Here is a 15,929-nt window from a genome sequence, read left to right on the forward strand (position 1 = left end):
TGTCACCTGGTCTTGGACACTGAGGACTGTGGTGTCTGATCTGGCTTTTGGGACCCCATCGTCTCCTGCTTTCCCTCCTGGTGCTTCTTCCCAGGGTCCTTTCCTGTGTCCTTTTCCTCTTTCTACCTCCAAATGTTGCAATGAGTGCTCAGAAGCAGACCAAAACAGACACTTGAGAAACAATAGTTTTTAAGTTAGTCAAGAAAAAACCCAGGGAGAATGTTATGCCAAGAGAAGGGCGGAAAGATCAGGTACAAACAGGACAAAAAGATCTCCTGTGAAGTGGCAGGAGGTGACTGGGTCATACAGTGAGAGCAGTTTCGGGAGTGATGGGGGAGCAGCCACGTTGGTCCTCCTTAAGGGGGATGGAAGGCAGTGAGGATGTGGAGGAGGGGACGTGTGTGAGTCCTGCCTAAGTTCATAAAGACAAGCTGGTGCTGAGAGCAGAGGAGGCATGGTTTCAGTAGAGATTCTTTTGTTTCTGTAAATTCGTAATTATTATTAACGTGATTTGGATGCTCCCCACGTAAGCATTGCTATTCCTATCTAGTTCATAGACTAACTACCGAAAAAGCTGTTAGGAATAGAAAGGACCGAGCCAGCTCACTTTACAAGGCAGAATGGCATTTAACTTTCAAGGAAAATAAATATTCTAAGAGAAAAGGAAGGCTTTACCTCTTATTGATGGCCAGAAAGTATGTTGGCAGACTTCTCCGTCTACCCAACTAAAATACAAACTCTTAAAGCAAATGCATTTCCCCACTATAATTTTGGGTACTTGACATAAATAGTAAGCCACATTACATAAGGTAAGAGGAGAGAAAAACAATTGAATAACTAGAGGCAAAAAAATACTTTCAAAAGTTGAGTTTTATTCTATTAATTTCACTAGGAATTTTCTAATCATTACCTTTCAATAGATTGGTCTTTCTCGCAACTACTCCTATAAAAGATCCGGGGGGGGAAGGTGATCTGAAGTTAAAGAGGAACATTAATAAGTATAGAGCAACATGAGAGCTTTTCCTTTTTCTTTCCTCACTGTAGAACCTACATTTCTGTTTATTTTCTACTTTAAAAAATGTGTTACTATCCTATTTATGTATGGGCTGTACCTTAATAAGTCACTTATACGTGAAAATGAATGTGTTTATCTATTTGTATATTTTTACCACAAGGCCATACCACTTTTATCAAGGCAGAAGCTGTTATTTTAAACAAATGTCCTACATTGGAATTAAAAATGGAATGCATAACTTTTTTGATATTTTTCCTCATTTTGAACATGGAGGTGCAAAAAATGCATATGTAATGTGATCAAAATGACGGGTTCAAGATTTTAAATAAGCAAGTAGTAACCAGAAAGAAGCATCCTCTTGTGTCACATAAGATGACCAAACCCTTTTGGGAATTTAATTTCTTTGTAAAAAAATAAGATGACTTCCTCCCAGACAAGTAAGTCACCGAGCCTTTGTGGGCCTCAGTTTTCCACCTGGAAGGTGAGGAAATTGTCTAGAATGTTTTTAAGATTCTTTCTATCACTAGCTCTGTATTTTTTGCCCAGGTTGTCGTGTTTGTTTACTAAAAATGAAAAGTGTGCTTTACCTTTGAGAGTAATAGGACAATTAGAAACGAATGTGTAGAACCAAGCACATGATAAAGAACAGGTTAGAAAGAGGGAGAGAGCGTTGGTGTGCACACAGCCTGGTGCGGGTGTTTGGGGTACCCTCCATTTCAGACGGAGACTCCCGGGGCGTGTCTTTGCTGGAGTCACAGTGCACCTTCAGTGAACCTGGAAGGTGTGTCTGGATGCGCCCACAGGGCCTCCAGTGCCTTGAAGGCGAGGCCCCCTCCTTTAGCCCGGGCATTCTCAGTCTCGGCCCCGCTGACCTTTTGGCCTGGGTAGTTCTTTGTTGTGGATTGTAGGGTGTTAGGCAGTATCCCCAGCCTCTGCGCACTTGATGGCAGTATCATCCCCCCAGTTGTGACAACCAAAAATGTCTCCAGACATGGCCGAATGTCGTGTGGGGCCCGTCCCTGCTGTTGGGAGCCACTGCTCTAGCCCGGCCGTCTTTCCTTTCTCCACATGCCCACAGCCTTGCTGCCACGCCCCGAAACGCCAGACCCCTTGGACAATTTCAGTTTATAAAATAATGTATAACAGTGTGAGTGCCCTGCTGGAAAAGAGTCAGACAGTGTTAGGAAAAACTAAACATTCAATTAGAAGAGTGTTTGGTGCTTTTAAAGACACACTGTTCATCACCCTGTCATTTGCAGGCTTTTCTTTAATTTATTCTTGTCTTCTCTCCAAACCATATTAGCCGTCGTTATTGGAATTGATTATTGTCAGAGCAGCGTGGTTCTTTCTGAGCAACTCTGCTGTGTGGGAGGAGTCGCCTTCTTCTAGTTGTTTTTCATGACCATGTTGCCAGAGCATATTTTTCTTCCTCTGTCGCAGGTGGAGAGACTAGTATGAAAATGTAAGTTTTGTTTCTCCTTCTGGTATAGCACTCCAAACTTAGGATTTCATGGTTGGCCATCTTCAAGATCTACTGGACCTCCTTTTCTACTCATCAAAGTAGTCATTTTCAGACATTAATTTGCATAAGAATTATCTGGGGACTTATTTAAAGCGCACATTTCTCATCCCCCGGCCCCCCGCCTCGATTGATCAGGTCTGGGCCAGGGTCCCGGGGAATATGTGTGTTTCTGAGACACACCGGTGTCCTGCCATACGCAGTGCAGACCAGAGACCCTGCCCTGTGACAAAACCTGCCTCCGTTTCACTACTTCTCTGGAGACCTGTACCTCATGACGGTGTCATTTCCTCAGGTATCTTGTCCTGTTTCCTGCTTTGAATTCCAACCACTGTTCTGTAGAAGTTTGACTCAATGGATGATCACTAAATGCTAACTCCTGAGGGCCAGCCTTGTGATTAACCCAGTCGCAAACAGGAGGTTCTGTATTTGCTTCTCACCCTCGTGCTGCCCTGTGCTTGACCGCATGGCAGTAGCGCTAAGGACAAGGTGAGTGGGGCAATGTTGGTTCACAACCTGGCCCCGTATGAGGAGGGCAGGGGGAGACCGAAGAAAGAGGCAGTCACTCCGGACTGGTAGGTGGCAGGTTTAATACGCGAGGGAACTTACGAGGCTTGTCTTGGGCGTCTGAGACACAGCGGATCTCTGCACCCGCCTCCAGGATCTTAAAGTTTATAAGCAGCCTTAACTGGGTTCCAGTCAGGTAGGCCATCCAGATGGTCCCAACAACACCTTACTGTCTCAAGGCCGCGTCCTTGGGCAGCTCCTAGCACGGGGAAGGCAAGCGGAATGCACATTCCGAGGGCGGGGGCTGGGTGAGGAGCCTCCGGGTGCCCAGGTCCGGCTCCAGGGTCAACCGGCCAACTCGCCCTCTCAACGCCCTTCTCCACAGGCAGACGTGAGGAGCAGCGGGCTTTCAGAGGATGAAGGCATTCTCAGAGTGTGTCCCTCACTGGCCAGAACCACACCCTTCCCACCCCACTCAGTGTCATACTTTCAGTCCTGTCACTTCTACTTCCTACACATCTTTCATATCCTACCCACATCTCTTAATTCAGACTCTTGTTATTTTGTGCCCAGATCACTGGTGTCCTAATTTTTTGGTCATTTACCTTATCAACACTAAATATTTGAGCAGATATCCTTCAATATGTGTATTTTTTAAATAAAATATGTTACATGTCTTACTATCAATATAACATGAAAAAGTGCTGAACATCATTAGTCATTAGGGGAATACAAATCAGAGCCATGAGATACCATTAGGATGGCTATAAGTTTTTTAAAATTTTTATGAAAAGTAATACATTGGTGAGGTTATGGAAAAATTAGAACTCTCATATATTGCTGATAGGAATATAAAATGAAGCAGCTTCTTTGGAGAACACTTCGGTGCTTTATCAAATGATCAAACAGAGAGTTAGCATGTGACCCAGTAATTTCACTCCTACTTTGATAACAAGAGAATGAAAACATACATTCACATAAAAACTTTTACATGAATGTTCACAGCAGCATTATTCCTAACAGCCAAAGGTGGAAATGGCCATCAGCTGATAAATGGATGAATAAAACGTAATATATCCATACAATGGGACTTTATTCAGCCATAAAACAGTGAAGCACTGATACATCCTAGAGTGTAGATGAACCTTGGAAACCGTGCTAAGTGAAAGAAGCCAGTCACAAAAGGAACGTGTTGTGTGATTCCATTCCAAAAGGGTCTCTTTTAGGGGATCTAAAATGTCATAAAATTAAATGTGGTGATGGTTGCACAGCCCTGTGAATATATTAAAAAACTCTGAATTGTACATTTCAAATGGGTGATTTGTGTGGTAAATGTGAATTATATCTCAGTGCTGATTTTAAAAATTCTTCCCAGTGGATCACCTTGCCTGGGGCGCATGCCCTGCTTTGGAAAACTCTGGCAGACCCTTCCTAGAACCACGGGAGATCTCCCTTCCTCTCATCTTGCTTCTCTTCAATCCAATCTGCACAGTTCTGGCTAAAACATGATTGCTTTGATGTCACTTAACCTTAACTGGCTCACTATTGCCAACAAGATGCAGTCTGGACTCCTTGGCATGAACTTGGACCACACTTTGTTTGCTACACCTTTTCAGAATAGACAGCTTTCGTATTCATTTACTAGAGGGTTGAATTGAATAGTTAACATATACTAAGTACTCAATAAAACAATTAGATTATTATGCTGAAGCTCACTAAACACTGCTTAAGGTCTTTAAAACCGTCTTAAACGTGAAATGATGAAACAAAATCTTTCTGATGGTGCTTTCAGCAATAGCCCCCCTCGGGCTGACTTGAAGGCAGGGGTTCTTTAGTCTAAATACCTGCGGCTTGGGTTTGATGAAGCTGCAGTATTTAGCAATTTGACTTGTTAATTGCCTAGCAGATTCCTACAAATGCCATTACCTTCTAAATCATGTCTACTTTAAAACAGCACAAGGAAACAGTCTGAGGTCTCCCTCTTTACCTTCCCTTTTTTTAAAAAAGTAAGTCCATTTATTCCATTTTAAAAAAGTAAGTCAGTTCCTGTTTCCTGAGAGACCCATATATCAGGTACTGTGTGAGGTGTGTGGGCATTACAAAAATAGCTCAGACTTGGTTTTGGCTCTCAGCTAATGGAAGCTGAAGGGGTCAGTTGACGTTAAGCAGGTCATGTCTACAAGCCAGAATGGTGCCTCTCTTCTCTCCCCCGCCCAGCACCATGCTAGACACTGGATGAGTTGAGAGAAGGGAAAATGAACTTGCTCTGCCTCCAGAGAGCTTATAATCAGTAGAGGAGACGAAATTCCCGCAGGGGTCAGGGTATGTTTTGTACTGAGCATGTGGTGTAGACTTGTAAGTTCTGTACACGCAGCAGAGGAATCGGCTGTGAATCCGGGGAACTCTGGCTTTGAGTGGGGTTTGCAGAAAGGACCTGGTTGTTAAAACCGGGTGTCTAAGAGCCACGGGAGAGAAGGCAGTTGAGGACCAATGCATTTCCCAAGAGCCTTGACGGCTCAGGTCAGCACTGACCCAGCAGGGAGCAGACTGTTTTGAAGCTTGTGTTTTCAGCAGCCCTTTGGATTTTATACAGTTGTCTGGAGGCTCAGAGTTGGGGGAATGGGGCTGCTGCCCCTCTGCCTTTACCTCTGGGGCCTCAAGCAAGGACTTGACCTTTCTGGATCTCCATGGCCTCCAAGAGGAAGAGGTTAGAGGGGCGAAGGCCGGGTTCTCTTTCACTTTAGAATTCCTGGGGCTCTGTATTCCACAGTGGGAAGAAGCACCCAGCACAGCACCTGTCAACCTAGTAGGTGTCCTGTTAGAGTGCGGGCGGACAGCTGTGTCCTACCCACCCCCCAGCCTTCTGCCCCCTCCCTCTGGCCTTCTTCCTTCCTCCCCTCCCTAAGTCTTATGCTTGGTATAAAAGGATGGAGAGCTGACTTCTGGGCCTGGCTGGTGGCTGAACCGTTGGGCTGTGCTTCAGAAGGGAAGGCTCTTGCACTGTCTCAGCCCTGGACTCACTGTGAGATCTTGAACACCGGCTTGCCTGTCCCCATTGCCTCAGCAGCTAAGAAATATTTTCTTCATGAAATTAGAGTTTGCTATTTTTTTTTTAACATCTTTACTGGAGTATAATTGCTTTACAATGGTGTGTTAGTTTCTGCTTTATAACAAAGTGCATCAGCTATACGTATACATATATCCCCATATCTCCTCCCTCTTGCATCTCCCTCCCACCCTCCCTATCCCACCCTCTAGGTGGTCACAAAGCACTGAGCTGATCTCCCTGTGCTATGCGGCTGCTTCCCACTAGCTATCTATTTTACATTTGGTAGTGTATATATGTCCATGCCACTCTCTCACTTCGTCCCAGCTTACCCATCCCCCTCCCCGTGTCCTCAAGTCCATTCTCTACCTCTCTGTCTTTATTCTTGTCCTGCCCCTAGGTTCTTCAGAACCATTTTTTTTTTTTTAGATTTCATATATATGTGTTAGCGTACAGTATTTGTTTTTCTCTTTCTGACTTACTTCACTCTGTATGACAGACTCTAGGTCCATCCACCTCACTACAAATAACTCAATTTTGTTTCTTTTTATGGCTGAGTAATATTCCATTGTATATATGTGCCACATCTTCTTTATCCATTCATCTGTTGATGGACACTTAGCTTGCTTCCATGTCCTGGCTATTGTAAATAGAGCTGCAGTGAACGTTGTGGTACATGACACTTTTTCAATTATGGTTTTCTCAGGGTATATGCCCAGTAGTGGGATTGCTGGGTCGTATGGTAGTTGTATTTTTAGTTTTTTAAGGAACTTCCATACTGTTCTCCATAGTGACTGTAACAATTTACATTCCCACCAACAGTGCAAGAGGGTTCCCTTTTCTCCACACCTTCTCCAGCATTTATTGTTTGTAGCTTTTTTGATAATGGCCACTCTGACCGGTGTGAGGTGATACCTCATTGTAGTTTTGATTTGCATTTCTCTAATAATTAGTGATGTTGAGCATCTTCTCATGTGTTTGTTGCCAATCTGCATCTCTTCTTTGGAGAAATGTCTATTTAGGCCTTCTGCCCATTTTTGGATTGGGTTGTTTGTTTCTTTGATATTGAGCTGCATGAGCTGCTTATAAATTTTGGAGATTAATCCTTTGTCAGTTGCTTCATTTGCAGATATTTTCTCGCATTCTGAGGGTTGTCTTTTCATCTTGTTTATGGTTTCCTTTGCTGTGCAAAAGGTTTTAAGTTTCATTAGGTCCCATTTGTTTATTTTTGTTTTTATTTCCGTTTCTCTAGGAGGTGGGTCAAAAAGGATCTTGCTGTGATTTATGTCATACAGTGTTCTGCCTGTGTTTTCCTCTAAGAGTTTTATAGTGTCTGGCCTTCCATTTAGGTCTTTAATCCATTTGGAGTTTATTTTTGTGTATGGTGTTAGGGAGTGTTCTAATTTCATTCTTTGACATGTAGCTGTCCAGTTTTCCCAGCACCACTTATTGAAGAGGCTGTCTTTTCTCCATTGCATATTCTTGCCTCCTTTATCAAAAGTAAGGTGGCCATATGTGCGTGGGTTTATCTCTAGGCTTTCTATTCTGTGCCACTGATCTATATTTCTGTTTTTGTGCCAGTACCAAACTGTCTTAATTACTGTAGCTTTGTAATATAGTCTGAAGTCAGGGAGCCTGATTCCTCCAGCTCCATTTTTCGTTCTCAAGATTGCTTTGGCTATTCGGGGTCTTTTGTGTCTCCATACAAATTGTGAAATTTTTTGTTCTAGTTCTGTGAAAAATGCCATTGGTAGTTTGATAGGGATTGCATTGAATCTGTAGATTGCTTTGGGTAGTAGACTCATTTTCACAATGTTGATTCTTCCAATGCAAGAACATGGTATATCTCTCCATCTATTTGTATCATCTTTAATTTCTTTCATCAGTGTCCTATAATTTTCTGCATACAGGTCTTTTGTCTCCTTAAGTAGGTTTATTCCTAGATATTTTATTCTTTTTGTTGCAATGGTAAACGGGAGTGTTTTCTTAATTTCACTTTCAGATTTTTCATCATTAGTATATAGGAATGCAAGAGATTTCTGTGCATTAATTTTGTATCCTGCTACTTTACCAAATTCATTGATTAGCTCTAGTAGTTTTCTGGTGGCAGTTTTAGGATTCTCTATGTATAGTATCATGTCATCTGCAAACAGTGACAGCTTTACTTCTTCTTTTCCGATTTGGATTCCTTTTATTTCTTTTTCTTCTCTGATTGCTGTGGCTAACATTTCCAAAACTATGTTGAATAACAGTGGTGAGGGTGGGCAACCTTGTCTTGTTCCTGATCTTAGTGGAAATGGCTTCAGTTTTTCACCATTGAGGACAATGTTGGCTGTGGGTTTGTCATATATGGCCTTCATTATGTTGAGGAAAGTTCCCTCTATGCCTACTTTCTGCAGGGCTTTTATCATAAATGGGTGTTGAATTTTGTCGAAAGCTTTCTCTGCATCTATTGAGATGATCATATGGTTTTTCTCCTTCAATTTGTTAATATGATATATCACGTTGATTGATTTGCGTATATTGAAGAATCCTTGCATTCCTGGAATAAACCCCACTTGATCATGGTGTATAATCCTTTTAATGTGCTGTTGGATTCTGTTTGCTAGTATTTTGCTGAGGATTTTTGCATCTATGTTCATCAGTGATATTGGCCTGTAGTTTTCTTTCTTTGTGACATCTTTGTCTGGTTTTGGTATCAGGGTGATGGTGGCCTCGTAGAATGAGTTGGGGAGTGTTCCTCCCTCTGCAATATTTTGGAAGAGTTTGAGAAGGATAGGTGTTAGCTCTTCTCTAAATGTTTGATAGAATTCGCCTGTGAAGCCATCTGGTTCTGGGCTTTTGTTTGTTGGAAGATTTTTAATCACAGTTTCAATTTCAGTGCTTGTGATTGGTCTGTTCATATTTTCTATTTCTTCCTGGTTCAGTCTCGGCAGGTTGTGCATTTCTAAGAATCTGTCCATTTCTTCCAGGTTGTCCATTTTATTGGCATAGAGTTGCTTGTAGTAATCTCTCATGATCGTTTGTATTTCTGCAGTGTCAGTGGTTACTTCTCCTTTTTCATTTCTAATTCTATTGATTTGAGTCTTCTCCCTTTTTCTCTTGATGAGTCTGGTTAATGGTTTATCAATTTTGTTTATCTTCTCGAAGAACCAGCTTTTAGTTTCATTGATTTTTGCTATTGTTTCCTTCATTTCTTTTTCATTTATTTCTGATCTGATCTTTATGATTTCTTTCCTTCTGCTAGCTTTGGGGTTTTTTTGCTCTTCTTTCTCTAATTGCTTTAGGTGCAAGGTTAGGTTGTTTTTCGAGATGTTTCCTGTTTCTTGATGTAGGCTTGTATTGCTATAAACTTCCCTCTTAGCACTGCTTTTGCTGCATCCCATAGGTTTTGGGTCGTTGTGTCTCCATTGTCATTTGTTTCTAGGTATTTTTTGATGTCCCCTTTGATTTCTTCAGTGATCACTTCATTATTAAGTAGTGTATTGTGTAGCCTCCATGTGTTTGTATTTTTTACAGATCTTTTCCTGTAATTGATATCTAGTCTCATAGCGTTGTGGTCGGAAAAGATACTTGATATGATTTCAATTTTCTTAAATTTACCAAGGCTTGATTTGTGACCCAAGATATGATCTATCCTGGAGAATGTTCCATGAGCACTTGAGAAAAATGTGTATTCTGTTGTTTTTGGGTGGAATGTCCTATAAATATCAATTAAGTCCATCTTGTTTAATGTATCATTTAAAGCTTGTGTTTCCTTATTTATTTTCATTTTGGATGATCTGTCCATTGGTGAAAGTGGGGTGTTAAAGTCCCCTACTATGATTGTGTTACTGTCGATTTCCCCTTTTATGGCTGTTAGTATTTGCCTTATGTATTGAGGTGCTCCTATGTTGGGTGCATAAATATTTACAATTGTTATACCTTCTTCTTGGATTGATCCCTTGATCATTATATAGTGTCCTTCTTTGTCTCTTATAATATTCTTTATTTTAAAGTCTATTTTGTCTGATATGAGAATTGCTACTCCAGCTTTCTTTTGATTTCCATTTGCATGGAATATCTTTTTCCCAGTTAGGTTGTTTATTTGAGATGTTTCTTGTTTCTTGAGGTAGGATTGTATTGCTATACACTTCCCTCTTAGAACTGCCTTTGGTGCATCCCATACATTTTGGATCATCGTGTTTTCATTGTCATTTGTTTCTAGGTATTTTTTGATTTCCTCTTTGATTTCTTCAGTGATCTCTTGGTTATTTAGTAATGTACTCTTTAGCCTCCATGTGTTTGTATTTTTTACAGATTTTTTTTCCTGTAACTGATATCTAGTCTCATAGCATTGTGGTCGGAAAGGATACTTGATACAATTTCAATTTTCTTAAATTTACCAAGACTTTATTTGTGACCCAAGATATGATCTATCCTGGAAAATGTGCCATGAGCACCTGAGAAGAAAGTGTATTCTGTTGTTTTGGGATGGAATGTCCTATAAATATCAATTAAGTGCATCTTGTTTAATGTATCACTTGAAGCTTGTGTTTCTTTATTTTCATTTTGGATGATCTGTCCATTGGTGACAGTGGGGTATTAAAGTCCCCCACTACTGTTGTGTTACTGTCGATTTCCTCTTTTATGGCTGTTAGCATTTGCCTTATGTATTGAGGTGCTCCTATGTTGGGTGCATAAAATTTAAAATTGTTATATCTTCTTCTTGGATTGATCCGTTGATCATTATGTAGTGTCCTTCTTTGTCTCTTGTAATAGTCTTTATTTTAAAGTATATTGTATCTGATATGAGAATTGCTACTCCAGCTTTCTTTTGATTTCCATTTGCATGGAACATCTTTTTCCATCCCCTCACTTTCAGTCTGTATGTGTCCCTAGGTCTGAAGTGGGTCTCTTGTAGACAGCATATATGCTGGTCTTGTTTTTGTATCCATTCAGCCAGTCTGTGTCTTTTGGTTGGAGCATTTAATCCATTTACATTTAAGGTAGTTATCGATATGTATGTTCCTATTACCATTTTCTTAATTGTTTTGGGTTTGTTATTGTAGATCTTTTCCTTTTCTTGTGTTTCCTGCCAAGAAAAGTTCCTTTGGCATTTGTTGTAAAGCTGCTTTGGTGGTGCTGAATTCTCTTAGCTTTTGCTTGTCTATAAAGGTTTTGATTTCTCTGTCAAATCTGAATGAGATCCTTGCTGGGTAGAGTAATCTTGGTTGTAGGTTTTTCCCTTTCATCACTTTAAATATGTCCTGCCACTCTCTTCTGGCTTGCAGAGTTTCTGGTGAAAGATCAGCTGTTAACCTTATGGGGATTCCCTTGCATGTTATTTGTTGTTTTTCCCTTGCTGCTTTTAATATTTTTTCTTTGTAGTTAATTTTTGATAGTTTGACTAATATGTGTCTTGGCATGTTTCTCCTTGGATTTTTATCCTGTATGGGACTCTCTGAGCTTCCTGGACTTGATTGACTATTTCCTTTCCCATGTTCAGGAAGTTTTCAACTATAATCTCTTCAAATATTTTCTCAGTCCCTTTCTTTTTCTATTCTTCTTCTGGGACCCCTATAATTCGAATGTTGGTGCATTTAATGTTGTCCCAGAGGTCTCTAAGACTGTCCTCAATTCTTTTTTCTTTATTCTTCTCTGCGGTAGTTATTTCCACTATTTTATCTTCCAGGTCACTTATCCGTTCTTCTGCCTCAGTTATTCTGCTGTTGATTCCTTCTAGAGAATTTTTAAATTCATTTATTGTGTTGTTCATCATTGTTTTTTTGCTCTTTAGTTCTTCTAGGTCCTTGTTAAACATTTCTTTTATTTTCTCCATTCTATTTCCAAGATTTTGGATCATCTTTACTATCATTACTCTGAATTCTTTTTCAGGTATACTGCCTATTTCCTCTTCATTTGTTTGGACTGGTGGGTTTTTTCCTTGCTCCTTCATCTGCTCTGTGTTTTCTGTCTTCTCATTTTTCTTAAGGTACTGTGTTTGGGGTCTCCTTTTTGCCATCTGCAGGTTTGTAGTTCCCGTTGTTTTTGGTGTCTGCCCCCAGTGGGTAAGGTTGGTTCAGTGGGTTGTGTAGGCTTCCTGGTGGAGGGGACTGGTGCCTGTGTTCTGGTGGATGAGGCTGGTTCTTGTCTTTCTGGTGGGCAGGACCATGTCGTCTGGTGGTGTGTTTTGGGTTGTCGGTGACCTTATTATGATTTTAGGCAGCCTCTCTGCTAATGGGTAGAGTTGTGTTCCTGTCTTGCTAGTTGTTTGGCACAGGGTGTCCAGCACTGGAGCTTGCTGGTCGTTGAGTGCAGCTGGGTCTTAGCATTGAGATGGAGATCTCTGGGAGAGCTTTCACCGTTTGATATTACGTGGAGCCAGGAGGTCTCTAGTGGACCAATGTCCTGAACTCGGCTCTCCCATCTCAGAGGTACAGACCTGACACCCGGCTGGAGCACCAAGACCCTGTCAGCCACACAGCTTTTGGGAAGTCTGAGGTCTTCTGCCAGCGTTCAGTAGGTGTTCTGTAGGAGTTGTTCCACATGTAGATGTATTTCTGATGTATTTGTGGGGAGGAAGGTGATCTCCATGTCTTACTCCTCCTCCACCTTGAAGGTCTCCTCTAGAGTTTGGTATTTTAAAGGAAAATATGAAATTTTCTTCAAAGTCAAAATACTATATAAGTAGGAAAAAAATTAAATATTAAGTGACATCATCTGAAACTTGCCTTTTGGGTAAAATTTCATTGTATGTGCTATCACAGGTACTACCAATGTACATCACTTGACATATAACAGTAGTTTTTCTTGCATCTATTACTTTAATGCCACTACTTAAGCTGTGACTTCCTAATTTAAAACAGTTTCAACGAGTACATGCCATTTGCTATCTCTGTTCCTTTTGTTTGAACTTTGTCAGGTGTATTTCTCTGCCTTCTGTGAAATCCCCTTTGTTAGCGTTGTCCCATGAGAATGGTCTGCACGCTTCCCTAATGGATTGTAAGGGCAAAGACAAAAGGGAGGAGAACAGCAAGCTTCCTGATTGGTCTTTCTTCACGGTGGATATTACAGATTTAATTGCGTGAGGCTAAGAACATGCTGCGTCTTGTGGCTACTGCCTTCCTCCTTCTCCATTTTTACATCCACTTTTGTTAGGAAAGTCTGTGTGTCTCCTGTATGGTGGGATTCTAGCATTGAAATAATTTGCGTGGTCTGTATCCATTTATGCCCGTAAGAACCACTTGGAATTTTTATTTCAGTGGTGAAAATAGATTTAAGAGGTATGATTTTAAAATGCTTCTGTTTTGAGATTATCTCCTTGATTCTTGCTTCATGAAGGTGATGAAGCTGGAGTAAAGCACTGCACGTTGAATTCCGACATTTATTTGACTGTGAATAAACTGTACACTATAAACTATAAACTGTGAGCCACTGTACTTACAGATCTGGACTCAACAGAAAAATGGGTCCAGTGTTTCAGCAGCCAGTTCACAGAAAAGGAATTCCAGTAAACATACGAAAAGATGTTCATCCTCACTTGTAATCAGGATGATGTAAATTCAAATCATTTTATACCCATAAAATTAGCAAAAATTTGCAAGTGTGATATCAAATTTTGGCAAGGATGTAGAAGAATGGGAAGTTTCAAACCTACTGTGGAAATGTAAACTGGTGGAAACACTTTGGAAAACAGTTTAGCGTCATTTTAAAGATGTACATTTTCTAAAACCCAGAAATTTCAGTTCTTGGTGATCACAGACAAACTTCAGAGACATTGTGGGTTCAGTTTCAGACCACTGCAATGAAATAAATATCTCAATAAAGCAAGTCACACAGATTTTTTTGGTTTCTCAGTGCATGTAAAAGTTATGTTTACACTGTACCCCAGTCTATTAAGTGTGCAATAGCATTCTGTCTAGAAAAACAATGTATATACCTTAGTGAAGAAATGCTTTATTGCCAAAAAATGCTAACCATCATCTGAGCCTTCAGTGAGTTGTAGTAGTAACATCAAAGATCACTGGTCACAGACCACCATAACAAATATAATCATAATGAACAAGTTTGAAATATTATGAGAATTACCAAATGTGGCACAAAGACACAAAGTGAGCAAATGTTAGAAAAATGGCATCGATAGACTTGCTTGACACAGGGTTTCCACAGACCTTCAGTTTGTAAAAAACTCATTATCTGCTAAGTGTGATGAAATGAGATGTGCCTGTGTGCTATAGGGAAATTCTTTCTCATATTCACTAGGCAACATGCATAAGAATGTAGCATCATAGCAGCCCAGAGAAACCTGAAAACAACTTAAATATCCTTCAGTAAAATTTGAGGTTGAGGGAAGTCAGAACCTCTACTATTTTGGAGGGAAAAGCATAGGTCACTACATTTTTTAGAATAGCAGCTTTCAGAATAATTATTTCTTGATAGCATTGCTTGTCTCAAAAAGGAAAAAAAAAATATGCAGGTAGGTCTTCATCTGTAGTGACAGACAGGACAGCACTGCTGAGGACGTGAAATGCAGAAGCCAAATTGTGCAGCCCTCAGGATGGGTGCTTGACTCTGCAGCCGGTGCCTTGCCTGCTTGAGTATCTCTCAGGAGGCCTGGTCTCAACTCCGTGGCAGTTACTCCTGACACAGGGCTATGAAAGCATTTGGTTTTATGACCAGGGGCCTGGTTAGGGAGGCTGGCCTTGGCCTTGGTTGCCATTTTTCGAAGGTACACGTGGACCCTGGCCTGAGAAAGTTGGTAAGATGTGGCAGCAGAGGCATGTTGGACTGTTTTGATGAATTAACGTCATTCATCATAAGGGATTTTTTAAAGTGTGCTACCGTTGTTTATTGATTTTTCTGGATGCTAAATGGCTTAATACTTTCCTGCAGGAGGAACAGCTGAAATCTCACGAAAGCAAGCTGAGGCAGATCACCACAGAGCTAGCCGAGCACCGCTCCTACCCACCTGATAAGAAGGTTAAAGCCAAGGAGGTGGATGAGTACAAACTCAAAGATCACTATCTGGAGTTTGAGGTGTGTTGAACCTAAATGTAATAATTGCCTGTACCTGAGCTATTTTATGATTTTTTCCATGAGGCAGGGTTTTTTTTATACTTACTGTAACTGTGGGCAATGTACCTTGACCCTGCCTCTCCCTGGGGAGCTCTGTGCAGGGTCTAGATCATGGTGGCCCCTCATGTTCGTGGTTCTGTTTAAGCGTCAAACAAGCATCAAAGAATAATTGCCAGTTTATGCACTTAAAAGCAAATAGCCTGCCTGTTGGAATAGCAGGTGCTGGCTGCGAGACAAAAAAACAACAAGTAGATGGACATGCCAGGGTGGGCAGCTGCTTTCTCTGTTCCTGCACCTCTTCCAGCAGAGTCTTAGTCAGAAAAAGTACCGCAGAGGAAATGAGCTACAGGGCGACATGATGCTTTTTCCTGCTGCTAGGCAACGGATGCATTTTTCCTCTTACCACTCACTGCCCTTCACAAGGAGGCTGATAAATTAAGTTGTGCACGTCCATATACTATAGCAAGTGTGGCCATTAAAAGGGATGGGGAGGATCCATAAACTCTGGAAAGACAGAAAATTTAAAAGCAAGTTGAAAGCAGTATAAATAGTAAATGTTACCTTTGGCTAAATTTTCTCCCAAGTTAGCGTCAGAGTTATGCAGGATCCTCTGACTCTCCCCCTTCAGCAGCCACTGTAAGACACTTAAAGTATCTCTTTTTTTAAGTACGTAACCTGTAGTCCAAAATGAAGAACAATTATCTTTAAATTTTTTACATAGTCTTTTTCTGTTGAGTGTGTTGAATCCATCTTCAGCTATTCTTTTTCATTGTAGCTCTAGTCTA

The 15,929-nt window shown here is 40.9% G+C and overlaps 1 protein-coding gene across 13 annotated transcripts in view; it reads left to right on the forward strand.

Annotated features, from left to right (window-relative positions):
• PSD3 (pleckstrin and Sec7 domain containing 3) overlaps nucleotides 1-15,929 on the forward strand; it is a 568,569-nt gene that overhangs the window by 525,239 nt on the left and 27,401 nt on the right. For all 13 annotated transcript variants that reach the window (XM_082374818.1, XM_082374819.1, XM_082374827.1 and 10 more), the window contains one exon: nucleotides 14,962-15,105. In XM_082374818.1, the coding sequence (XP_082230944.1) occupies nucleotides 14,962-15,105 (144 nt within the window). The remainder of the gene's footprint in view (nucleotides 1-14,961; nucleotides 15,106-15,929) is intronic.

Source organism: Balaenoptera borealis (genome assembly GCF_965194805.1).
Source record: "Balaenoptera borealis genome assembly, chromosome: 21".
NCBI lineage: Eukaryota > Metazoa > Chordata > Mammalia > Artiodactyla > Balaenopteridae > Balaenoptera > Balaenoptera borealis.